General features: G+C 31.9%; 2 protein-coding genes and 1 long non-coding RNA gene across 5 annotated transcripts; all 3 read right to left on the reverse strand.

The window, feature by feature from the left end:
- Window positions 1-2,494: 2,494 nt before the first annotated feature.
- Window positions 2,495-6,643, reverse strand: LOC144560083 (uncharacterized). The gene is made up of 6 exons (XR_013513316.1): window positions 6,594-6,643; window positions 5,861-5,932; window positions 5,271-5,366; window positions 4,574-4,695; window positions 3,530-3,594; window positions 2,495-3,040 (listed from the first exon to the last, which is right to left on the reverse strand). It is a non-coding gene; the product is annotated as an uncharacterized LOC144560083 (long non-coding RNA).
- Window positions 6,644-6,792: 149 nt separating this feature from the next.
- LOC144560736 (uncharacterized) lies at window positions 6,793-9,396 on the reverse strand. 3 transcript variants are annotated; one of them, XM_078309983.1, is made up of 3 exons: window positions 9,101-9,396; window positions 8,719-8,787; window positions 6,793-8,041 (listed from the first exon to the last, which is right to left on the reverse strand). In XM_078309983.1, exon 3 carries the CDS (start codon window positions 7,737-7,739, stop codon window positions 7,146-7,148), a length of 594 nt encoding a protein of 197 aa, XP_078166109.1. In that variant the 5' UTR covers window positions 7,740-8,041; window positions 8,719-8,787; window positions 9,101-9,396; the 3' UTR covers window positions 6,793-7,145. The 3 variants fall into 3 exon arrangements, with proteins under 3 accessions (XP_078166109.1, XP_078166108.1, XP_078166107.1); XM_078309982.1 differs by having other exon boundaries at window positions 6,793-8,308; XM_078309981.1 differs by having other exon boundaries at window positions 6,793-8,308; window positions 8,719-9,396.
- Window positions 9,397-11,990: 2,594 nt separating this feature from the next.
- LOC144561028 (fatty acyl-CoA reductase 3-like) lies at window positions 11,991-18,924 on the reverse strand. Its single transcript, XM_078310247.1, has 9 exons — window positions 18,710-18,924; window positions 17,218-17,408; window positions 16,999-17,099; window positions 15,252-15,456; window positions 14,666-14,827; window positions 14,347-14,428; window positions 13,094-13,360; window positions 12,520-12,647; window positions 11,991-12,336 (listed from the first exon to the last, which is right to left on the reverse strand). Exons 1-9 carry the CDS (start codon window positions 18,806-18,808, stop codon window positions 12,183-12,185), a joined length of 1,389 nt encoding a protein of 462 aa, XP_078166373.1. The 5' UTR covers window positions 18,809-18,924; the 3' UTR covers window positions 11,991-12,182.
- Between the last annotated feature and the right edge of the window lie 6,157 nt (window positions 18,925-25,081).

Here is a 25,081-nt window from a genome sequence, read left to right on the forward strand (position 1 = left end):
TGAAGTCATTTTGACTATTGAATTTTTTTATACAATCATGCATGATGCATCAATGACTTGTGCCATATAATAATATACATAGGACTTGAACCCTTGTTGTGTGGGGTTGTGAAGGAACGAATACGAATATTAGCATTTGGTCGATCGGAACCGTTAAAATGAAAGAATGTCATATTAATTTCACCATTATAAAATTTGATACAATTCGGGATTCGTGTACTAGTTCATCAAAGCAAAACAATATAGCAACATCGCACGGCCGTAAATAATTTACGTTGGATCAAAACTTACAGTTGTCGGGCCTTCGGCACTTTTACGTTATTAATGTTCCATGTTATATCTTGATCATTTTAAAAATTATTACATGTCATTTAATTACAGACCCACCGTTGGATGATCATGCAGAAATGAACGGTCTGCATTCCATTTAACAATTTGATGCCATTAATAATAATAAAATTGTACAAAATTGATCATAGTAGAGTTGATTTGGCCATACAAACACAAATAAATAAATTTGATATTTTTCACATTTTTCTTAATATTTATCTGTGTACATGCATTATCAACAGAAAAGAAAATAAATGGTAGCCGTTTGATGGTTGATAGACCATCAATATGAGTGGGGTTTACCGCAGTGATCTTTCTTATATATAGTATCAGGATCGGTTTTTTATAAAAAACCGATCTTGATACTATTTTTTTTTCAAAGTTGGTTCTGCAGCAAAAAAAAAAAAAAAAAAAAAAAAAAAAAAAAAATTATCAAGAACGGTTTTTAGCAATAAAACCGTTCCTGATAGTATCTGGATCGGTTTTTTATAAAAAACCGATCCTGATTTTTTTTTTTTTTTTGCAGAACCCATTTTGAAAAAAAAATTTATCAAGATCGGTTTTTATATAAAAAACCGATCCTGATACTATTTTTTTCAAAGTTAGTCCCGCCAAAAAAAATTAGTATAAAAAACCGATCCTGATACTATTAGGATCGGTTTTTTATAAACAACCGATCCTAATGATAACTCCCTATATAACCTGCTTAGGGTTCTTCTTATTTTCATTCCGCGCCTCTCATTTTCAACTTAGCGTCTCTCTCACTGTCTCCGTCTCTCCCTCTGTACTCTTTGTGTCTCTCTCTCTGTCTCCGTCTCTCCCTCTCCTCCGTGTCTCTCTCTCTCTTTCTCTCCGTCTCTTCCTCTCAAAGCCGAGCCTCTCGCACCTCCGGCTCGGCCGATCAACTATTACGGTATTAACTTTATATAATTTTCTCATTATTATGCTTTAAAAACACATTTTTTTGTATTTTTTATTGTAAAATGTTTTTCCATCTAATTGTTACATTTGTTTTTATTTTTAGGATCTTTTTTAATCTCAAGTGATGTGATTGCAAAAGAGGTAATTATTGATTTTTTTATTGTTGTGCTTTACATTAATTGCATAAATGTGTGTTAATTGAAGAAATAGCTCAATTAGTCACTTGTATGTTTGTTAATTAATTTTTTTTGGATTTAAATTTCTTGTTATAATATGTAATGCTTCACAAAACTTTGTATGAACATGAATTTTTTGTAATAATTTAAGATGTGTATGATATTTAATTTATGATGTGTATATGATATTTGATTATTGTTTCTTACTGTGCAAAAAAAAAAATATTTAGGATGCTGGCCAGCAAAATATATATGGAAGCTGGTTAAATAAATAAAAATATTTTTTTTAGCTTCAATAAAACATCAGGATCGGTTATTTTAAACAACCGATCCAGATTACTACTATTATGATCGGTTATTTTTTTAAAAACCGATCCAGATTTCAGATCCTCATTCCAACAAAAAAAAAGTATCAGGATCGGTTTTATATAAAAACTGATCTTGATAGTTCGTATCTGGATCGGTTTTTATTTAAAAACTGATCTAGATATGAAATTTTTAATAAAAAAAAATATTCGAAAATATTATCAAGAACGGTTTTTATATAAAAACTGATCTTAATAGTTCCTATCTGGATCGGTTTTTATTCAAAAACTGATCTAGATATGAAATTTTTAATAAAAGAAAATATTCGAAAATATTATCAAGAACGGTTTTTATATAAAAACTGATCTTAATAGTTCCTTTCTGGATCGGTTTTTATTCAAAAACTGATATAGATATGAAATTTTTAATAAAAAAAAATATTCGAAAATATTATCAAGAACGGTTTTTATATAAAAACTGATCTTAATAGTTCCTATCTGGATCGGTTTTTATTCAAAAACTGATCTAGATAACTACTATTAAGATCGGTTTTATGAAAAAACCGATCCTATTAGTTTCTATTTGGAACGGTTCTTTAAAAATTATAAAACCGATCCTGATAGTATCAGTATCGCCTTCATCAGGATCGGTTGGATTCCGTTACTGATATGTGTATATAACCGATCCTGATTCCATATTTTCCACTAGTGACAAGGCATAAGTAAAAAATATCTTCACAAAATAATTGCAAAATCAGCACAGTACATACCTTGAAGGGAGTTGTAGAAGTTGACACATCATGGTGTAATATAGATGAAGATGTAAGATAAATTTGTGCATGAGAGATTGTATCATTGATGGGCAAGTGGTTGACTGTGGAAATTTTGATTATGGTTGGTATCTATGGGCAACGGAGAGGACAATATCCTCCTTGATTGGTAAAGAACCTGGCTGGAAAATGGTGGGTGTGGAGTTGTACTTGATGAAGCTACGTCTTCGAAATTTTGCCGTTTTTTGATCCTCAAGGGAATAAACGTATTGCGTAAGAATTGTACATAAAGTAAACTATGGTGGGACAATTTCAAAATACAAGGCAATCGATGGCATATGGCAATCAAAACATAGGTAGCACAGATGTCAATAGGTAAAACATAGGATTAGGAAATAATTTATATCAAAGGGGAGGGATAGAAATAGAGAAGAAGAATGTAAGAAAGAGCAACTTACATTTTAGTAGGAGCTAACGCGTAAAGCAATGTCTTGGTAAGTGAGAAGTAATCTATCACAGATGTTAACGGAGAGGAAACCTGCAGCAGATAGAAGGAATGGTAGATACAGCATAAATTAGTAAGCTATTTAGAAATTTTGGAAGTTGACATGTGTCAAAAATATGACTTTATGATTGACAATTAAAAAGCTGTACAACTTATTGTTCTAATATTAGATAAATAAATGTAAAATCTTCAATGTCAGAGGTAGAACTTGTCTATTTTTTTTAACATAAGTGGGCACTGGGCTTTGTTTTTTTATTTGTTATCTTATCAACATATGTGGCAACATATTCTGTACCAGTACTGTAAAACGTTCCAGTATCAGAATCCAAATAAGATTTGTTTTATATTCCAGTTTGGCCAAAAACTCGTACCATAGTATTGAAAATAATAATTCAATCTTAAATATATACGGGATTGATTCCAATCCTCTCACAAATGATGTTACCATTGATATTTTTTGTCCATAAACTACAGAGTTTACTTTGCACCTAATATAGCTTTTTGTTTTCCTTTCCGACTTACCTAAGTCAATGAGGACAGCATCTACTAAATTGTACTGCAAATATCTTGTTCAGTCATGGTTGCACCTGAAAATAGTGCTGTGTTATGTAATTGCAAAGTAAAAGAAAAAGATTTCCAAACAATCAGCTTCTTAGCCTGCATAATTCTTAAATCTGGTGAGTTATAAAAATGAAACTGGAAAAATCAGAAGCCTAATGGCATTCTCTACAACACTCTTATACCTCAGATATGAAAGAAAATTAAATTGGAGAACATTTTTTTTTTACCCTTAAAATATTGGTCTGTAAAGGATGTCAGTGTAGTGCAAAAACCTGCAGTATTAATTTATGGGAAGTTGTTGAATTTTGATTTCCAAATTGAGTAAGATTGATTTGAAAAGAGAATGATTTGTAAAGGATAGGAGTATGTTGTATGTCGCATTATAAATGCAGAAGGATTAGTTTTCTCTGCTGTAGAATAACCCCACAGCTCAATTTTGGGTTTGTACATGTCATGGACAATGGGGAATTTTAAAAATATATATATATATATAGAGGAGGGTTCAAATGCACCCAAATTTTTATGCACCCAAATGTACCTTATCTTTTAATATTTTTTCTCCGTTTTCAAAGTCCGAATAGTCAATCCGAACTGTTAGATGCGATCTATATATTAAGATGTGATTGGAGACCAAATTTTACATTTTTTAAAATTTTTTTACTATTTATTAAGCCACTTTGAAAATCGCTGATTTTACATTTTCTAGACCATTGGATCAGCAATTTTCAAAGTGGTTTAATAAATAGTAAACAAATTCCAAAAAATATAAAATTTGGTCTCCAAGCACATCTTAATATATAGATTGCATCTAACGGTTCGGATTGACTATTTGGACTTTGAAAATGGAGAAAAATAATTTGAAAAATAGGGTGCATTTGGGTGCATTTGAACCCTCCTCATATAGATATATATATATATATATATATATATATATATTGATGAATTGCGCAGACACATTGGACAATAACAAATAGTATATAGTGAGAGCAATATAAATCTGAATACCTGAAATGATGATATGGTAGTGGGCACCACGTGAACAACTTACGTCTCAGGTTAAGAAATATGTCAAAGTCGATGAGAGAACGACTCGTAATAGATAGCACACCTTTCTTATGCTTCGTTTTCTTCAACATGGAAGAATAAAATAAAAGTAAGAATTCAATGTGGTTTGATTTAAACAAAGTTAATTTCAATTACAAGTTTGTTACTGTAACAACTACAGGAAATACAATTTTGTTCAGATATTATTCTTCTAATTAAAATAGAACTACATAAGACTGAATTGAGGATATGAATATAAACATGGTTGTTGTCTTCATCAAAATCGGAAGCAGTAACTTGATTTTGGTAAGATCACCAACATTTATGTGTTAAATGTGGTCCAATATAAATTATATGAAAAGTATAAGTTCTAACTTGGATTTAAAAGTGACAACCTAAGCCGGATTACATCTCTAAGAATTTGATGGGACCATATATGTAAACCTTAATGACAACAATTTATAGTGAAAAGGTGAAAAGAGCAATAAACCTGATTTAATTCAAATTGCTCATTTTTTGAGACTTTCTTTTTCTTCCTACACATTGCTTAAATACATACTAAAGTAATTTAAAAACTCATAAATTGAAGAAATGTAGAATGCAAGGCCTTTTTTCAGTTAAATAAAGAAAATGAAAAAGGGCGATATGAAACTCATACCTATTCAAGTAATGCCTGATTTCAATTAAAGTATCTCGATATACCACCAATGAACCTCAAAACTTTTGGAAATTGCTAGTACTTGCGAAATCACCGCTGCAAAAGAATGGTGGAAGTAAAATGAAAATATTTGAATTAGAGAAGGCGAAACTGTCATACGGTCCAACTCAACTATAGATTTGAAAGAAAGAAAAGAAAACAGTCTGTATCACAAACCAAGCTGCGCTATGCATAGTAAAGTGAAATGATCTTTTTCAATTCACCTTCTTTTCATATTTAAATTTTTCATGCATCATGTACCATGTACCATATAGATCTTCAAATGGCTATCCACATAGGTTATAAGCATTGCTATGAGAAGTCAGTTTAATCAAGTGATAGTTGCAACACAATTGGGCACTTCATCATTGACACCTGGCAACCCCGAAAACAGGCCAATTTTTAAGTATTTGAAGCTTCCATTTCACACTTAGCATTTTTTTCAACAAATATAAATATTGCACGGTTGAAAAAAGCGGTATTATACCTGACCTATATATTATATACATGTAAATGAAGAAAGGAAGATGAAGGAGAGAAAAAAAAATTACACTGTCAATAGCAATTGCACCGAATATACCCTTTACAACAACTGATTCTCTAAGAAGATAGCCATCTATACCCTGTAGAACACATAAATCCATATTGTTATCAGGGAAGAAATAAGAAGGAAAGAGGTATGGAAAAAAAAAATATTATATGAAAGGCAGATTTTAAATTGCAAATGCATTGCCATATGAATTTTTGTTTATTAGTTCACATCAAACATTTCAACTTCAAAAAGAGGGAAAAAAATGATCTGTATGACAAACCAAACTGCACTATGCATAGTACAATGAGCTGACGTTTTCCTTTTCCTTTTTTGTTATCTGTTATTTTTTCATGCATAATATACCATATAGATTTTGAAATAGCTGCCAGCAAAAGTTATATGCATTGCTATGAGAGATTAGGTTAATTTTGCACTTAATATTTTGGTATTACAATATAGAAATTTCAAGCTCACAAAAAAACTTACTATAAGCTGTTAGCAAAGGTCATATGCATTGCTATGAGAATTTAGGTTAATCAAATGACAGTTTCAATACAATTATCTACCTGATGACTTGTACCGGGCACACTGAAAATCAGACCAATTTTGTAGATTTGAAATATGTAATTTTGCACTTCATATTTTGGTGTTACAATATAAAAATTGCAAGTTTACCAAAAACCTTATTATACCTAACCAATATATTGTATATATGTATTGAGAGAGAGAGAGAGTGATGAAGGAAAGATTACATAGTCAATAACAGTGACACTGAATTTAACCTCTAGAGCAACTGCTTCCTGAAAAAAATGACCATCTCAACTCTAATAAATACATAGAACCATGTTGTTAGCATCTGTTGGGATAAACTCAGCAATACTGCACTGCTTTGCGCCAGTATGCAAAGGATTGAAGAGAGAATAATATTTTTCTGAATAGAAACAACGCTTTATTTCCTTTCTCTCTTACTCAATTACATAAAGTTCTACAATATTTATGACAGTACAATGTTTCTAAAATAGACACCCACAACTCCCTAAATTAAGCACCCACTACACAATAGACTAAAAATAACTAATCACTATGCCTACTATCCTAAAATAACTATGCTTAAAATAACCAATGCCCAAAATAACAATTGCAGTTTTCATACATCTAAAAACTGCTTCTAACTAAACTAAACCTATGCAGAGATTATCTAAAAATAATTTTGAATTAATTTTCAACACTCCCCCTTAATTCAAAATTGATTATGCCAAAACCTACTTTGAATTCTTCAAACATTCCTCTTGCCAATGCCTTTATCAAAATTTCAGCCTTCTGTTCTTCTGATCTCCATTGTTCTTGCTGCTATTATTTCTTCTTGCATTGCTTGATGCTAGTTTTTTATTTTCTGCCATTTCTTCAAAGATTGTGGATCTTTGCCTTCCACATGCTGTATACGCCATGAAAAGTATGGGTTGCTCTTTCTTTTCTTCTTGACAGCATGCTTGCTGTTCTTCCCTTTGTTTTCTGAAACAATCGGCTTGCACACAGCCGTATCTTTTGCAGTGGAAGCTCTGGACATCTTCTATGTCGTGCTGAAACAAGAACTCGCCAAATCTACAATGGCCACGTCCACCTCTGCATTGAGAGGACTCCCCCTTTCTGTAGAACGCCTTTTCATCGTCTTTCTCCTTTGATCTGAACTTTGCTTCATGGGTCTGCAGTGATCCCATCAGTTCATCAAAGGAATAGGTTGAAAGATCCCCTGATTCTTCAATTGCTGCCACCATGTGATCAAATTTTGGTGCTACATTTCTCAGCACCTTTTCCACCATGGTTTGCTCTAAGATGTTGTCTCCATATGCTCGAATTTGGATGCCAACGATCATGACTCTTAAAAGAAAAATCTGCATTGATTCTTCTATTTTCAAATGCAACAAATCTCCGTCTAGGATTTGTCGTTTGATTGCCACAACTCGAGAACTTCCTTGAAATGCTGTCTTCAAGGTTGTCAATGCTTCTTTAGCAATTGTTGCTGCTGCAATTCTTCAAGGTTGCGCACCAATTGACTCTACCATCAATTGCAAATTGACTCTGCCTTCAATTGCTTGCCCACCGAACCTTCGGCTCTGATACCATTTTGTTGGGATAAACTCAGCAATACTGCACTGCTTTGTGCCAGTATGCAAAGGATTGAAGAGAGAATAATATTTTTCTGAATAGAAACAACGCTTTATTTCCTTTCTCTCTTACTCAATTACATAAAGTTCTACAATATTTATGACAGTACAATGTTTCTAAAATAGACACCCACAACTTCCTAAATTAAGCACCCACTACACAACAGACTAAAAATAACTAATCACTATGCCTACTATCCTAAAATAACTATGCTTAAAATAACCAATGCCCAAAATAACAATTGCAGTTTTCATACATCTAAAAACTGCTTCTAACTAAACTAAACCTATGCAGAGATTATCTAAAAATAATTTTGAATTAATTTTCAACAGCACCAAGGGTAGAGAGAAGGGAATAAAAAGAGACAAAAAGAAAGTAAGAGTGATGGAAAGCATAAAGCATAAGATGATGCAATAATGTTATTTTCTAGATTAATTATACATACTATCATGTGATCCTCAAGATCATTGTCCCAATTGAAAAAAAAAGTATGAACAATTAACATATACCAGTAAAAGATTCCCTCTAAAAGTCTAAACAATTAACATGTACCAGTAAAGATGGATGCTAAATATTTCAAGTATTGTCTGTTTCACCTAGGTATCATATTACTATATCATTCCATTGTTAATATTTAAAAATGTGCAAACATAATTAATGTGCAAGTGAAACAGTAAGAACAGTGGAAATGCAATTTAGTAAAAGATTCACCTTGCCTGGAGATTTACTATTGGATGATTAATTGATGTTTCCTGTGTCAGTCATTATGCATCTTGCACACTGCATGTAGTGGAAATTTTTCCAGAGAGTCAAATTAGTGTATAAAATGCAATTTTTGGGAAATAAACATCACTGAAGAACAGTTGGGTGAATCCAACTTTTTATGCTAATTGTATAAGTGGTATAGCAGAAAATTGTAATGATACTGGCATGGCGGCTGATTGCACTCTACAAAATGTTTATGAGCCTGCCTTTTAATTTTCTTGTTCCGACCTTAATTGGATGAGAGGTTAGTGAGTGTACTTTTGGAAATGAATCATAAAATTAATGAAAACCTAGGAAAATTCTAAATTGGAGAATGAAATGAACACACTTGAAATTGATTAGGAGGGCGGAAGGACCGGTGGCAGTCAGAAGCCTGGCCTCCGTCAAGAGTAGTGGAGTAGAAGGTTGAGCGCCACGCAGTAGCAAGCAGGTCCGAAGCAGAAAATGGAATGAAAGTTTGAGGTCGGGAATCTGACGAGAAGCAACACCGACGAACACAGAAGAGGCAAAGGCAGAGAGAGCGGTGAAGCAACACGTTGCAGAGATCTAACAACGTGGCACGCGCGAGATATCAAAAGTGGACAGATGGAGACCAATTGCAAAATACAGAGATGCGAAGGGAACGATTTGGGAACTTTTACTTTTTTGGAGAAAAATCGGGGCTTAGAGTCGGGACAGAATATCCCCAAACATGAAATACCAAGGGTCCAGATCAAACCAATTAAATTATCTAAGAATTAGTCTCAGCCATTGCCCATTCATATTTTATTCCAGAAAGCGCCAGGGCATGCTAATAGCTCGGTTTTGTGGCCGAAATTCCACCCAATATGCGAACCAATTAAACGCTAGAATTGAATAGAGAGCGAGGACACAACTGGAGATATCCAGTGTATAGTAAATGACGTTGGATGAGGTAGGATTGAATCAATCAGGGCCACTCTTCAATGATCAGACGGTAAAACAGAGGCGTAGCACTGTTCATCGCTGATGTCACTCTGCATTGAAAATTAAGGTATTATAATATATGTAAGCACCTTAATTGAGAGTGTAACCAAGGGAGACCTGGTCTAATTATCTATAGCTCTGCATTTCAGGACAAGCAGCCTTTAAAAGATCCTTTTGACATTTTGATAAATGATAAAAGGCAAATTCGGGCTTCCTTATTGGGCCGGATTATTCAATGAAAGCGGCCTTGTTTAAAACAAAATGGATGGCCCAAACATAGTGGCCGCTTCGATTACTGAAAGGATGCAACCACGTGCAACTAACTGGCAAGGCCTATAAAATACATAATTATTAATTATTAATTCAATTTAAAAAAAATTATTATTAATTCAATTTAAAATACATAATTATTAATTATTAACTCACTGGTAAGGCCAATGAAATACATAATTATTAATTATTAATTCATTTTAAAATACATAATTATTAATTTGTATCCAATGAAAATTGAATTCAAATTTTTCCAATAACAAAAAGAGTTAATTTTCTATTTACCCTTCAAAACTCCTTCAATTTTCTATTTACTCCTATACTCTTCAATATATTTAATATATCCCTTGATTCTTTTTATTATTTCCTATTTACTCATAAAGTTAATTGCTCACATTTAAATACTATTAAAATCTATCTTTTTTCATTATACACTTCATCCCTCAAATTATGGGGACTGCTATTCTGAGGGCATGAATTGAGATTTTTAGGGCAGAGAGAATTTTTTTTTCTTAAATTCCGATTTGGCCCTTACTCTTAATTTCTTTCTAAAGTAATTAAGAAGGAAGCTAATAAAGGAGGAGAAAATGGAAATGAAACAGTTGCAAATCTCTCATGTCTGTACGCTAAGTTGCTCTTCCTCCAGTAAGCAAAAATGGAAATCTTTGATTTCAAATCTCTCTGTCCAAATCGGAGAGAAACTCGGAATAATGTACATAAACAGATTTTGATTAGAACAAAAAAGTTTCATTTTTGTATAATTTTCATGTGGCACAGTTGGATTGCATTGTACACGGCAGAGTTTCATATTTTTTTTCTAAAACAAGTATGCAATGAGTACGGTATCTTGCATAGATGTACTATTTAAACCTATTGTTTAATTTTAAGTGGTAAAATAAAATGTACTCGTCAAGAATTGTAGTTGGGGGAACTTCTTCCTTATTAGAATTATTTTTTCTTCTCATTCTGCTAAAGGGCACCATGAATTCTATATCTTATTATGCTTTTGAGCATTTTATTCTTTTTGAAATATACTGGTTCAGTACCAGTTCTATTTATTTTATGGTAAAGAGATGGACCTACTGGTGCAATAATTTGTTGGTTGTGAATCTTTCAACAGGGTAACTGCATACCTGATGTACCACTCTGTACTAGTCTGATACCGTACCATAAAAACAGATTTTGATTAGAACAAAAAAGTTTCATTTTTGTATAATTTTAATGTGGCACAGTTGCATTGCATTGTACACGGCAGAGTTTCATATAATTTTCATGCGGCACAGTTGGATTCCATCGTGAGTACAAAGAGTGATAATAAAAGAATTAGAAAAGAGCGTAAGCTCTTACTGTAGCGAGCTGAGAAACAAACTTTGTTAGCATGAGGCAAGCTTGAACATGTGCATGTCATCATGAGATTGAATCAAACGAATTAATGACAAATTATTTTCTGAACCGATCTCGAATGAGCCCCAAGCCACGAGTTATCTGACCTTGCTTATGCCAGTCCCTTGCTATTCTCCTCTCTTATATTTCTGTACAGCCTAAGCTGCTTTAGAGGACTCAATTATGATGACTTTTATGGGCCTAACACATATTGCAAAGCAACTTTCTTGCCGCATTTAGACAGCTAGCAGCGGCCATTTTTCTATGCCATATTTGTTGATATTTTAAAAACTATTTTTTAACAATAAAAACAAAATTATAGATGTGCTCTCAACTGTTTAGACAAAACGTATATTATAAATTCATTAAATTATTTGATTAAATGCTAGATAACTTTTTGAGCTATCTATGAAATAAAGAATACACATGCAATTTAAAGTTTTTAATTAAAATAATATTTTTAATTAAAGAATACATATGATACCCAACTTACCAAAATGATAAATAAGACATCTACAATGTTGCTCTTTGATTTTTATTGAGTTTTCAAAATGATGTTAATTTGTTATGATGTCAAATAATTTTCTTGAAACAAACTCCATCTTTCTATTACCAAAATATTCACCAAAATAATTTTGCATTATAATTAAATTCTTGGAACATCATACATCAGTAATATTGATCACTCATGAGAAAATAACATGAACTAACATGAACTTAAAAGAACCAACATAAACAACTAGAGTTTCAACAGTTTACAAGAAAATAATATATCCCATGTTTATTGCACCAGCAAATGGTGTTGCAGTAATTCACTTGGGGAGGAACTGAAGGACACCAGGAATGTGAGTTTGGTAGAAGTAATTGCTCCAATCGATGATTATTGGATCGAAACAGAAAAGTTGAGCATCCATCGGGTCTTTCTCGATCACAAGCCACAGCCTTTGCAAGTTCTTGTCATCAAAACTTAAATTCAAAACAGAAAAAAGAAAAAAATTTGTTAGCACTGACTCTATTAGGTAAAATTTTAAGTTCTAGGTGTATCTAATATCCGATGCAAAATAATAGTTCATACATGATCTTTGAATTGCTCCCTGCTATTTAATTTGAACAAATTACGAATAATTATTCGGCAGTAGGAATGCATACCGTCCTCGGAAAAAGGTATAGGGGGCATAGAGGTCAATAAGGCGCATAATGTACCGGTACTGCCGACTTTGTTCATTGTACCGATGCGAAAATTGCCCACACAATATCTTGTTTACTATGTGGAATGCCTGCAGGAAAGCACCAAGTAATAAATTGTATATAAAAGGAAAAAACAATGAAGAATAAAAAAAGATTTTGCAATAATTTTATTTTATTTTAGATGGCTTTGCGAGTGTTCACTTTTCATGACATTTCTGTTGCCCAATTAGGAAGCCTAATGTAAAACTCTGTGCTTATACATGATGTTAATGTGAAGATTGGGAGAAGAAATTTTCACTAAAAGAATTTGTAGTAATTTGTTAACAGTAGTTTCTAATACAGTCAAAAATATTGTATTGTTTTTTCAATTAAATATAGAAACTGATTAAGAGAGAAGAAATTTTTGTTGTATTTGAATTTTTCACTAAAAGAATTTGTTGTAATTTTGCTAACAGAAGCTCGAAATACAGTAACAAATATTCTATTGTTTTTTTTCAAATAAATATAGAAATTGATTAAGAAAGAAGAAATGAACCTTCAAAGGAAGCTTGTACCGAAGAGTCATGTATGCCTTGAAAGCACTAACAGTGTCAAAGATGTGCACTCGATTCAATCTGATCGTACTGCCACTCTTTCCTATGCGAGGGTTCTCTCTGAAGTACCGGTACAGGCACTGTAAGAATGTGCCGAACCGTACCGGGTTTCTCACAGAAGAGCTGGTATGGTATATCGTCTCGGCATCCTTGCCAGAATGCATAACAATTGCTGCTATCATGGCATTCACTACCATGTCTCCTGGTATCTGCATTCAAATTTTTCATTTGTTTTGTAAAACAATCGAACTATTTCTAATGGAATTAAAATGATCCTTGCAATCATTAGATCATATCGTTTCAGTTCTCTCGAATTCTTTACTTGAATGAAGGACGATCTTGTCGAATCATATTGATCTTACTACTTAAATAAATATTTGTTTATTAAAAAATGCTACAGGTGGTTGCCTTTTCATTGCTATTAATTTATGATTTTATAATAATTATTTTTAAAAAAATTGTATTAGCATTGTATTGGACATTTATATGGGTCTTGGGTCAGTTCTGTTATGGGCCGCAAGATTAAATCAAATCATTATCCTATGCATTACAATATTGGTTCCGATTCGATCCAGATCAGATATTTAAGTATTAATTTTGTAACTATACCCATAATTTAACTAGTTATATTTTCTAAACCATATCCTATCAAAATTAATATGATCTGAATTGGTTTTGTTTCGGATCGGTACCGGCTAATTGGGTAAAGGTAGCACCTCTATATGGTACTATGCATAGTGCGGATTGGTTAGCACTATGGATCAATATCTTCATTTCAAAGTATAAATAGTCGATCTCAACCGTTCAACACGATCTTCATATAAAAATGTTGCAGACTAAATTTCACATATTTTATAATATTTTGTACTATGTTTTAGATAGAAAATCACTACTTATGAATGGTCTAGAATTTTTAGATCAAGTGATTTTCTATCTATCTAAAAAAAAAGTAAAAATTGCAAAAAATGTATAAATTGTTCTATAAGAATATTTTCATACGGAGATCATGTTTAAAAGTTCAAATTACCTGTTTAGACTTTGAAAATGAAGATATTAATTCATAGTGTGGACCAATCCACACTATACAAAGTAACATAGCCTCACTCATTTAAGAATGTATACATAAAAATTGAAGCTCTTCATTAAAAACTTTGAGAATAGATCAATCAATTAACTAAATAAGTTATGAACTAACCACATCCATAATCTCCTTGAGATCCGCTAGGTAGCATGAAAGGTTTCCTCTTGCATATCTATGTATAAAGGTATCTATTGTCCTGTAACAAAAACAGTAATTGTTTTAGTTCAACAAATTAACCAATCACAATTTTCATAAATTGCACCCATAATTATGTCCTATTTACATTTTTTTTCAAAATTTCCAGCATTTTTACTGTTGCATGTAAAATTCAGTTGTGCTTGCAATCAATGCAAAAAAAATGTACTGCTTATTAGTTTGTTTCAAAAACCAATAACTTTTTTTAAATAATAAATGAGAACAGCATGAAAGGTACCTGATTCCTTCCATCCAACCAAGCAGGGGTTCCTTGTACAAGCTAGTAATAATAGTAGGTCTTATGATAACAAGAGGTACATCTCCTCTCATGTGACCTAGTAACATCTCACCCAGTGCTTTTGTAAATACATATGTATTTGGCCATCCATATTTCCTTGCCCTTAAACATACAAAGAGTAAATTGACATAATTAATTACATTCAATAAATGTTGAAGAAACATCAAATCAAACTTGTGGTCCATGTATATATTGTGCTCAGTGTTTATGCATGTATCTTACAGTAGATGATATTAATAGGACTAGAAATCACAAAATGCTTATTTGCTATATTTGCCTATACATTGCAAAAATATGTCACAATACGCGAGGGTAAAAGTGTTTTTTGCCGACAGTATCTTTGCAGATACTCCTATCGGTGATATTGATAAGCTTGGAAATATAAATTTTTGTCAGTGTACCCTCGACAGTAATCACTTTTTACCTTAAAAAAGAAGAAGAATAACACACAGAAAAAAGAAATAAAATACAAATATAATTAATGAGATTGTTGGCGCCTTTGCAAGAACAATTCTATTGTTCTAACCTCTTGATACCGAGTTCCTTCATGGCGGTTCTCTTTAACTTCTCAGTACTTTCAAGTGAATCCGTCACAGACAACTCGAGTTCTCTCTTTGTTTCTTCGACCAATTGGAGCTCCGACTCTATATCTAAGTTTGAGCTTCCATTCAATGTTACTCCCATTTTAAGTGGTTTCTCTAGTATTAGACCTTGCAACCCAGCAACATATGCTGTTCATACACACATATATGTATTATATATATAAATATATACACATATACACATATAAGTATTAAATATAGACATATATACAAATATACAAAATCCTGAAAAGTTATATCTGAAGTAATAGCTAGGTAGATAATATATATATGTATATATATATATATAGGATTTGGCTAATTTGCTATGGGTAGCTAAGAGGCCTCCCGTGCTACGGCTCAATATTCGACTTTTCAAAATTCTAACGGTCGATCCGAACCGTTCATCTTGTTCTCCATATTAATATGTGTTTGGAGACCAAATTTTACATTTTTTAGAAATTTTTTACTATATTTTTAGATTTATTGAATATCGCTGTTTTTTATGGTCCAGATTTGTCTAAAAAACAGCGATTTTCAATAAATCTAAAAAAATAGTAAAAAATTTCCAAAAAATGTAAAATTTGGTCTCCAAGCACATATTAATATGGAGAACAAGATGAACGGTTCGGATCGACCGTTATAATTTTGAAAAGTCGAATATTGAGCCGTAGCACGGGAGGCCACTTAGCTACCCATAGCACCGTAGCCAAGTCCTATATATATATATATATGGGTAAGGCTGTGGTGCTATGGGTTGCATAGAGGGCAACGGTGCTACGGCTCAATATTCGAGTTTTCAAAATCCTAACGGTCGATCTGAACTGTTCATCTTGTTCTCCATATTAATATGTGTTTTGAGACCAAATTTTACATTTTTTGAAAAAAATTTACTATTTTTTTAGATAGGTAGAAAATCAAATATCTGAATGGTGCAGAATTTTTTCAATCAAGTGATTTTCTACCTATCTAAAAAAATAGTAAAATTTTTCCAAAAAATGTAAAATTTGGTCCAAACACTTTATTAATATGGAGAACAAGATGAACGGTTCGGATCGACCGTTAGGATTTTGAAAACTCGAATATAAAGCCGTAGCACCGTAGCCCTCTATGCAACCCATAGCACTGCAGCCTTACCCTATATATATATAGAGAGAGAGAGAGGTTGGCTACTATACTTACATAAGCATACGAGGGTATATGCTTACAAGTCATTTTTTCGTTTTCAAAATCCAAAAAGTTGATCTGAACCGTTAGATGTGATCTCTGTATTTAAATGTGCTTGGAGACAAATTTTACATTTTTCTGAATTTTTTTTACTATTTATTAAGCCACTTTGAAAATCTCTGATCCAACGGCGACTTCTGATTTTATTGTTTTGTTAAGCCATCATTGGATCAGCGATTTTCAAAGTGGTTTAATAAATAGTAAAAAATTTTGAAAAATGTAAAATTTTGTCTGCAAGCACATTTCAATATAGAGATCACATCTAACGGTTCAGATCAACTTTTTAGATTTTGAAAACGAAAAAATGAATTATAAGCATATACCCTCATATGCTTATGTAAGTATAGTAGCCAACCTCTATATATATATATATTCACATTCGAAACATGAATAAGCATCTTTAAACATGCAATAGAATTCTTAAGGTTTAACAAAACTGAAATATTGATATAAATTGGTGCTTACCAGTTGAAACATGAAGAAGCATCTTTAAGTTAACGCATTTCTTTGCAAACTCCAAAACATGCTTGGCTCCTAATGTATTGACATCTAAAGAAACATCATACCTAAGTACAAACAAGTAATAATAATATTATTAATCACATTAGTGGAAATGCTGTTCAACAATTTTATTTTGAAATAATAACAAGTTTAAATTATTTAGTAATGTAATATTATATTTACCTCTCATGGAAGTTTGTAGTAGCTGCACTGTTAACAATTATGTCAATTTCATTGATTAGATTATCAACATGTGAACTTTCAATTCCCAAATTTTCATAAATGACATCTCCTGCAATTGGAGAAATCTTTTCTTCCATGAACTTGTTGCCATGTTCTTCTTTTAAAACTTTAAATAATTCCTTTCCAATGACCTATAATAGATTAGAGAGTCTGTTAAATAATACTGCTTTAAGTTTTTATTTTTGCAACATGAATTAAGTATAATTACGAAAATCAAATTTAATTATTAATTGTGGAAATTAATGCGTACAAATAATAATATATTGTTTTTTTATGAAGTAGGCCAAAGGAAAAACAAAACCAAACTAAAATGAGTTTAAATGAGTATTTTGTAAAGATACCTTTACAAAATTTTCAAGTCGCAAGTCCAATTTATTTTTTGAATAAAAATAAAAAATGAAATGAATGACTGCTTTGTACCACGACCTTCGGAAAAAGAAAAACAGATTTGAAATTACAGGCCTCAGTATTTTTTTATTTTTAAATTATAATATATTTGTATTTAGAATTAAAACTTTTGCTAATTAACCCTTTATTTTAATCAATATCTTCTGAAAAGTTTAATTTACAATACTTATAATATTATTTTTGAAATTTTTGATAGAGGCTGTCAAGCGAATACTTATAATATTACTGTCATATTCTCCTACATATAATATATAAACTTAATTTTCTGCCAGCCCATTATTTTTTACCTATAATTTTGTTTACACTGCACAAGGAAAAGAATCAGAGTGCATAACAATTGATACTAGGTCCATTCATTCCGTAGTTTTTGTAGCAACCGTTTTTTGACATCAACTTACGATGCTTTTACCCATTGCTCATACTTATTTTATCTTTTTCCCATGTTGGGTTCATATATATATATATATATATAGAGATGGGCTATGGTGCATTGCAATGCATAGGCCATGGTGTGCATTGGACCATAAATCACCGATTCAAAGTCCAAATGACCGATCCAAACCGTTCATCTTGTTCTCCATATTAATATGTGCTTGGAGACCAAATTTTACATTTTTTGGAATTTTTTTACTATTTATTAAGCCACTTTGAAAATCGCTGATCCAACGGTGGCTTCTGATTTTACTGTTCCAAACAGTCACCGTTGGATCAGCGATTTTCAAAGTGGCTTAATAAATAGTAAAAAAATTCCAAAAAATGTAAAATTTGGTCTCCAAGCACATATTAATATGGAGAACAAGATGAACGGTTTGGATCGGTCATTTGGACTTTGAATCGGTGATTTATGGTCCAATGCACACCATAGCCTATGCATTGCAATGCACCATAGCCCATCTCATATAGTAAAGCTACCATGCATTGAAAAATGAAAGCAAATTCCTGCAAGCTTCTATTTTTGAAATTAGAAAATTATTTTTTGTGCATTATATATTCTTATACATTGAAAAATCAAATGAAATCAAACCTCATATTGAACACGCTGCTTAGCTAAGTCAGAGTCTTGTGCTCTTACTAGTAGATATATCTTCTTTACTTGTGGCTCAACCCTTAGAATTTTCTCCATGAAAACTGCAAATTAAAAATCAGTACTAAAATGTACTAAATTCATGACACTTAAATAAAAAAATGTAATTGAAAAATAAAAAAATGTAATTAATAATTAATGTATGTTTTTAAACCATATTTTTTTTTATTTTGGGGAACTGTTATTACAATAAGGGGTCAAGCCCTCTGCCCTTTATTATTATTTTTCTATACTGCACTATAGTTATTCATGTCACATAAGAAGAGTGATAGAAGAGAGAAAGAGAGTAGAGAGAGAGGGATGGTTGTGTTCAAGGAATACAAGAGAAGGATGGTTGGGGAGCTTTATAGATAGCCATTGTACGAGAAGAGCAAATCAGTACACCAGAAAAGTGATAATTATACTCCCAAGTCCTACTCCTACCAATATTTTATGGGTGACGCTATTCTAAGCGCATCTTTTACAATAGTGAGAGCTTTGCTAGACTTTTTGCCTAAATACATATTCTACCCTTCAACTCTTTTTTCATTAATCTAGGTGTAATTAATGGTTAATAAAAGATGCTTTTTATAAGTCATGTACACTACTACAAAAAACATTTTTAAGATCGCCCATTTACCATCAGATGTGCTTCCGCAAAGATGGTGTACGTCACGAGTGGCAGCACTGTAATTACTTTGAACTTTTTACCGTCTGTTAGGTAAAAATTACCAATGGTGTTGATAGACCCCCTCCTTTGCCATCGGTTAAATTTCACAAACAGTTAGTACTGGACAACTCTTCAACATCTCAGTTTTGCTAAACTGACGATGGCACTGAGGGAGTTACTTTTACCATCCACTGCCAAACTGAGATGGCACTGAGGGAGTTACTTTTACCATCCACTATGTACATAATCTGTTGGTGATAGTACAAAGTAATAACAGCTCTTTACCATATTGAACCGATGACATATTCCTATGGCCAACGCTTTGTAAATAATTAGAATCTTGGATGCAGTATACACTATCTGCTCCATATGTTGAACCGATGGTGATGCTGTTATATTATATATATATTCCAATAAACCTTAGGTAGATCGATTTATCTCTCCAGAGCCTTCCAGTATATCCCCAAATTAAGTATTATACTATATAGCTCACTGCAAATTTTAACTTCCCAAAATCGACAGACAAAGATCAGCATTTCATCTCCTGAAGTCATTAATTTGTATGCTAAATCACTCCTCTCTCCTTTATTTTTTGCTTATTTTAATCATTACTTTTAATGGTTTCTTCAATTAGGAAACAACTAATTTAAACTAGGATTTAGTTAATTTTTTTTTTTGTTTTGTATAGGCAAAATGAGTAGCCAAAGTGGTCGTTACTCATCAGATCCTTATAATTTCAATAGATGTCTTAAGCCGACTGTTGTGATGCTTTCGAAGACCAAAAAGAATCCGGAGAGGAAATTTAATACATGTCAAGAATGCAATCAATTGATGGGCTGGTGCATCAACACTGCCAATTTCAGTAACTTAAGTTTAAATCCTCATATGCAACCTTGCAGACAAGTTGCAATATACCGAAATGAGGCAGAAGTATCTTCGATTCTCAAGAAACAACTAGCAGTATTAATTGTGATTTGTGTGTTGATACTTGTGACCTATTTTTTAATTGTTGTGTTGTTGCTTCATGTAAAATAGTTTATTAAATGAGATGTGTGTCACAAGCTATCCAAAATCCATGCAGAACATATTCTTAAAATTAAATCACGTTTTGATTCTGAGTTTTCGGCAGTGTATGAATGGCATGTGACAGTGCATTGTTGTTTAATCTCTTACACAAACTCCCATTGAATTAAGTGGTGGTTTGTGAAAGAGTTTAAACAACAACATAAGTCTACTGTCACATGTCTATACTACATTGCCTTAGACTTGTGATTAAAACATGATTTAATGTTTAGAAAATGTTTTCTTAGTTGAAAGTTAGTTTTAATAAATTTTTTGAAACCTAACCAAGATAATTGATAATGTTCTTATAAATTTAGTATCTAATAACATACAGTGAATTAATTAGTCAAATCAAAATAAATAATTGCATATGATCGATGTGTTGTAATTGTTGTGTTATAATTGTAAATAAGGAGATGAATTCTATGAATGTTTATTTGAGTTTTTATGTTGCATGCACATGGTAACTTTTTATGGGATTAATTGCACAATTAGATAAATTAGTGAATGTTGCTTGCATGTACAATTTGATCGGTGTTGTCAAGCTCCACGTATTGAATTAGTAACGGTAAACTCCAATAGAATTGACAAATCACTACGAAATAACAACAAAACATGTTCACATAATATATAAAATGTGCTTGGAGACCAAATTTTACATTTTTTAGAATTTTTTTACTATTTATTAAGATGGGTACAAAAACTAGTCAAATTCATACCATTGAATTTTGTACCCATCTTAATAAATAGTAAACAAATTTCAAAAAATGTAAAATTTGGTCTCCAAGCACATTTTATTGTAGAGATCACATCTAACGGTTTGGATCGACGATTTGGACTTTCAAAATGTAGAAAATGCTTGGTGTAATTTGTTGTAACTCAAAAAATTATATATATATATATATATATATATCAATCTTCATTTTCTTTTCGACCTTCATTTTCTTTTTTAGGAAAAATTAGGGTTATGCTCTCATTTGATGATATTAAATTTTGGCCTTCATTTTTGAAAGTCATTTTCTTCATCATCTCTCTTGAGATGCAATGTCAAAATTTTAATCTCTAAACAAGAGCATACCCAATAAGGTATATAGATAAAAAAGGAGGCTACGACCCCTCCCCCAGTAAATTAAAAACAATTCAATTTTGTCTATTAAAATTTGTATTTTTTTTTGTCTACAACAATATAATTCAGCCCCTTTACAATAAAATTCCAGTTTTTATCCCATACCTGAAATTCGTCAACATCATGACCTAACTTTTCATTTAAGTTTGCTGAAATTGATAATAATAAATTATTCATTTTTGAAAAAAATAATATCAAAGAATATAGGATATAATATATTTTTTTGTAACTTTGTGACACTCTTTTTGTAGATTCATTATTTTTTTTACAGTAGAAAGAATGTTTTTGATGTAAAATTCATTATCATATAATATATTTAGGAATTCATAGTTTATCATTTTAGCAACTTTAAAAAAAAATCTCAACGAATGAATGGAAAATACTTTAATGATGCCTTTAATTGATTTTTCTTTTCACTCCAGGAAGAAAAAAGAACCATCAATGCAGTTTACAGAAATGCGGACATTTTTATTTTTACACTTTTTCTTATATATTTTAATAAAAATAATCAGGTTAAAAACCCCGTTTCTTTCTCCTCTCTCTCAAACTCACCAGAATTCATAGAGAGAAAGAGAGGAAGACGAAAAGAGAAAGAGAAGGAGATTTCAGAGGCATAAAAGGACAACTTCTGTGACAATTTTTGAGTAATTTCTTTATTTAATTTTTTTAATTGTTTAATTAATTAATTATTTTTAATTGCTTTTAAATTACATTTAAATTATTTTTAAATTGCTTTATAATAGTTAGAAAAAGAGAGATTATTAACAACTTTTGGGCGGGTGAATAACTTTTTAATTAATTTTTAAATTGTTAGAAATTGTTAGGAAAAATTTAGATTAAATACCAATTGTCTAATTCATCGCTGTCATTTGAAATCCTAGTTACAATGGCATTCAAAGTCAAAAAAATTAGAGGAAGAAGTGAAGGGAGATATGGTGAATATATTCTTTTGTTATAAATGTGGCATAGTTGTTCATCCCAATTGCATGGACCCTATGCAGATCCAGTGAATGACTCTCGTCTCACTAAGTGGGAGTGTCATGCGTGCGTCTGCCGGGCTGAGGATAAGAAGGGAGCAAGTTCCTCAGCTCGTAAACCATAGTCTAGACTGTATTGTGTCGTAGTAATTTATGTTTGAACTCGGGATGGCTTGTATAATTGTTATGTTTGAACTGGTTTTTAATATATGGATTTTATGTTGTTTTATTTCGTTAACTCCACGGTATTGTATTATTTTGTGTTGTATCTGTATGGTGTTAATTTATGTTGTAGTATTTTATGTTGTATGTGGATTGTATTATTTTATGTTTTGAGGTAGGAATGAGGAAAAAGCATGCCCTTGTAAAATATGCTTTGTGAGAAATAGATTTGATAGGCAGCCTATTCGGTTTGAAATTTTAGACAATGACTTTGCGGAAAACTCATATGGGTATGGTTTAAAAAAAATGATGAAGAGCCTCCAACATCAGACGATGAGTTTGTGGAAAACCCATACGGAGATGGTTCGAAAAAAAAATTGATGTAGAGCCTCCAACATCAGACGATGACTTTTTTCTGTATATTTATACTAGTAAGGCGAGCACTTCGTCGGGTGTCACTAATTAGAAGTCGCCTCCTAAGAAGTAGAATTTCCCTTTTTATGTTGTTGTATTGTTGTTCTTAATTTTGTTTTGTTGTTTAACTATGCGAACTTAATCAATTTATTTTTTTATGTTTTTGTTATTTTTTATTTGAGAAATTTAGATATGTATATACCCATCATAACTTCATCAATTAGATATTTCCCCATCAACACTTCAAAATTAGTTATTTGCCCATCTAAACTTATCTATTTTGGATATATCCCCATTGAATGTTATAATTAATAAAAAAAAATTAATTAATATTATTAAAAAACTAATATGACATTTTTGCCCTTCTCTTCAAATCTGATATGACGTTTCCCTTAATATTGGTACGCCTGATGACTCTAGTTGAAGAGAAGAGAAATATAATCCTTCTCAGCTCAACTAGTATTTCAAGATAGAGAAAATCATAATAACAAGTGTTGTAGCTCTTCTAAATACGCTACAATTACACACGCCCTTGCATTACATTTGCTGTTTTTTTAGAATACTTTATTTCATGCACTATTAATAAATCATTCTTTTCCTTCGTTCTCTTCTCTCTCTCTGTTACTCGACAAAAGTTTTGGACTAAACAATGTCAGGTACAAGACCTGACGAAGCTCAGTAATACAAGAACTAAACAAACAATTCAACAATTTGAGTTAATTTCAAGAAAAACTGAAAATTGGTACAATGGCGTAAGAGTTGATTTGAGAGGTAAAAACACACAAAGTCTTATTCAATAGTATAATCTCAATCCATACAACGTTTTGTCTTATATAGGCGATTCTAACGTAACATGAATTACTTAAAATCGTTTACTAGGTCTTCCTATTCAATGACGATACGATACCTCAGCGCCAACTCAGTGAAATAAAACTGAGATATCCGTTATTGATTCTTCAGCATTTTCCTCGCTGCTCTCGAGTTTTACCTGTTGCGCTCTCTCCATTACTCACGAACCAGTCCCATTATTCAGTGACACTAACTTGTAAGTTGTAACAGTTGCGGATAGAATTCAAGTAGTGGACCCTAACGACAGCCTTATATTCTTCAAACGTTCCCTGACCGACCTGCCCTCTTAAATTCGTCTCCCTCTTCTATCCCTTTGACCGAGTCAAAATTGATTCTGTTTTTCTTCTAATTTGATTTGGGGACGTAGCAAACAATATCGAGCGCAGTAACTAAACTAAACTTTTTTTATGGTTTACCTTTTCAGAAAGGAGGTCGTGTTTAAATTTTACTAATTGTTCATCTCCTATGAGACTGGTAGAACAGAGTCGGATTAGGTCAGCTGGCTCTTCTTTTAACCCAATAAGCCCATCTCCCCATCTCCCGAAAAATTGTCACTAATTTCTCTAAGGAAAATCATGTGGTGGTAACAAGGATAATTTCCATGCGTATGCTGCTGAGTTGTAGTAGCAACGATAAGTATTGTCACTTTTATGCTCCATATTTTGAATATGCTTTGATTATTAACTAAAAGTTGAGTTAGACCAATTAAAATGAAAAGTGGACAAAAAAGAGAGAGAGATTTTTGAGGCCATGGCATCGTTCTCATATTTCATTTCTTGTTTCTCTTTACTTATGATTGTCCAATCAATTGATATTCTTGCTTGCTTGATTCTCTGCCTGGGCTTATAACAATATTTAAATCGCACTAATGCATTCTTCAGTTCTGTGTTAAAGGTTTCATTACTAATGTAGGTCTTAGTCCACATTACTGGGACTCATGCTTGGAGAAGCAGTTGACAAAGTTTCTTTGCATTAAAGACGAATATTCTGAGGTATGAGAGGTAGAGGTAAGGGCAAAAATGTCATATTTTTTTTTTAATAATATTAATCACTTTTTTTAATTGATTAAAACA

The sequence above is a fragment of the Carex rostrata genome, chromosome 10 (assembly GCF_964058835.1).
Source record: "Carex rostrata chromosome 10, lpCarRost1.2, whole genome shotgun sequence".
Classification (NCBI taxonomy): Eukaryota; Viridiplantae; Streptophyta; class Magnoliopsida; order Poales; family Cyperaceae; genus Carex; species Carex rostrata.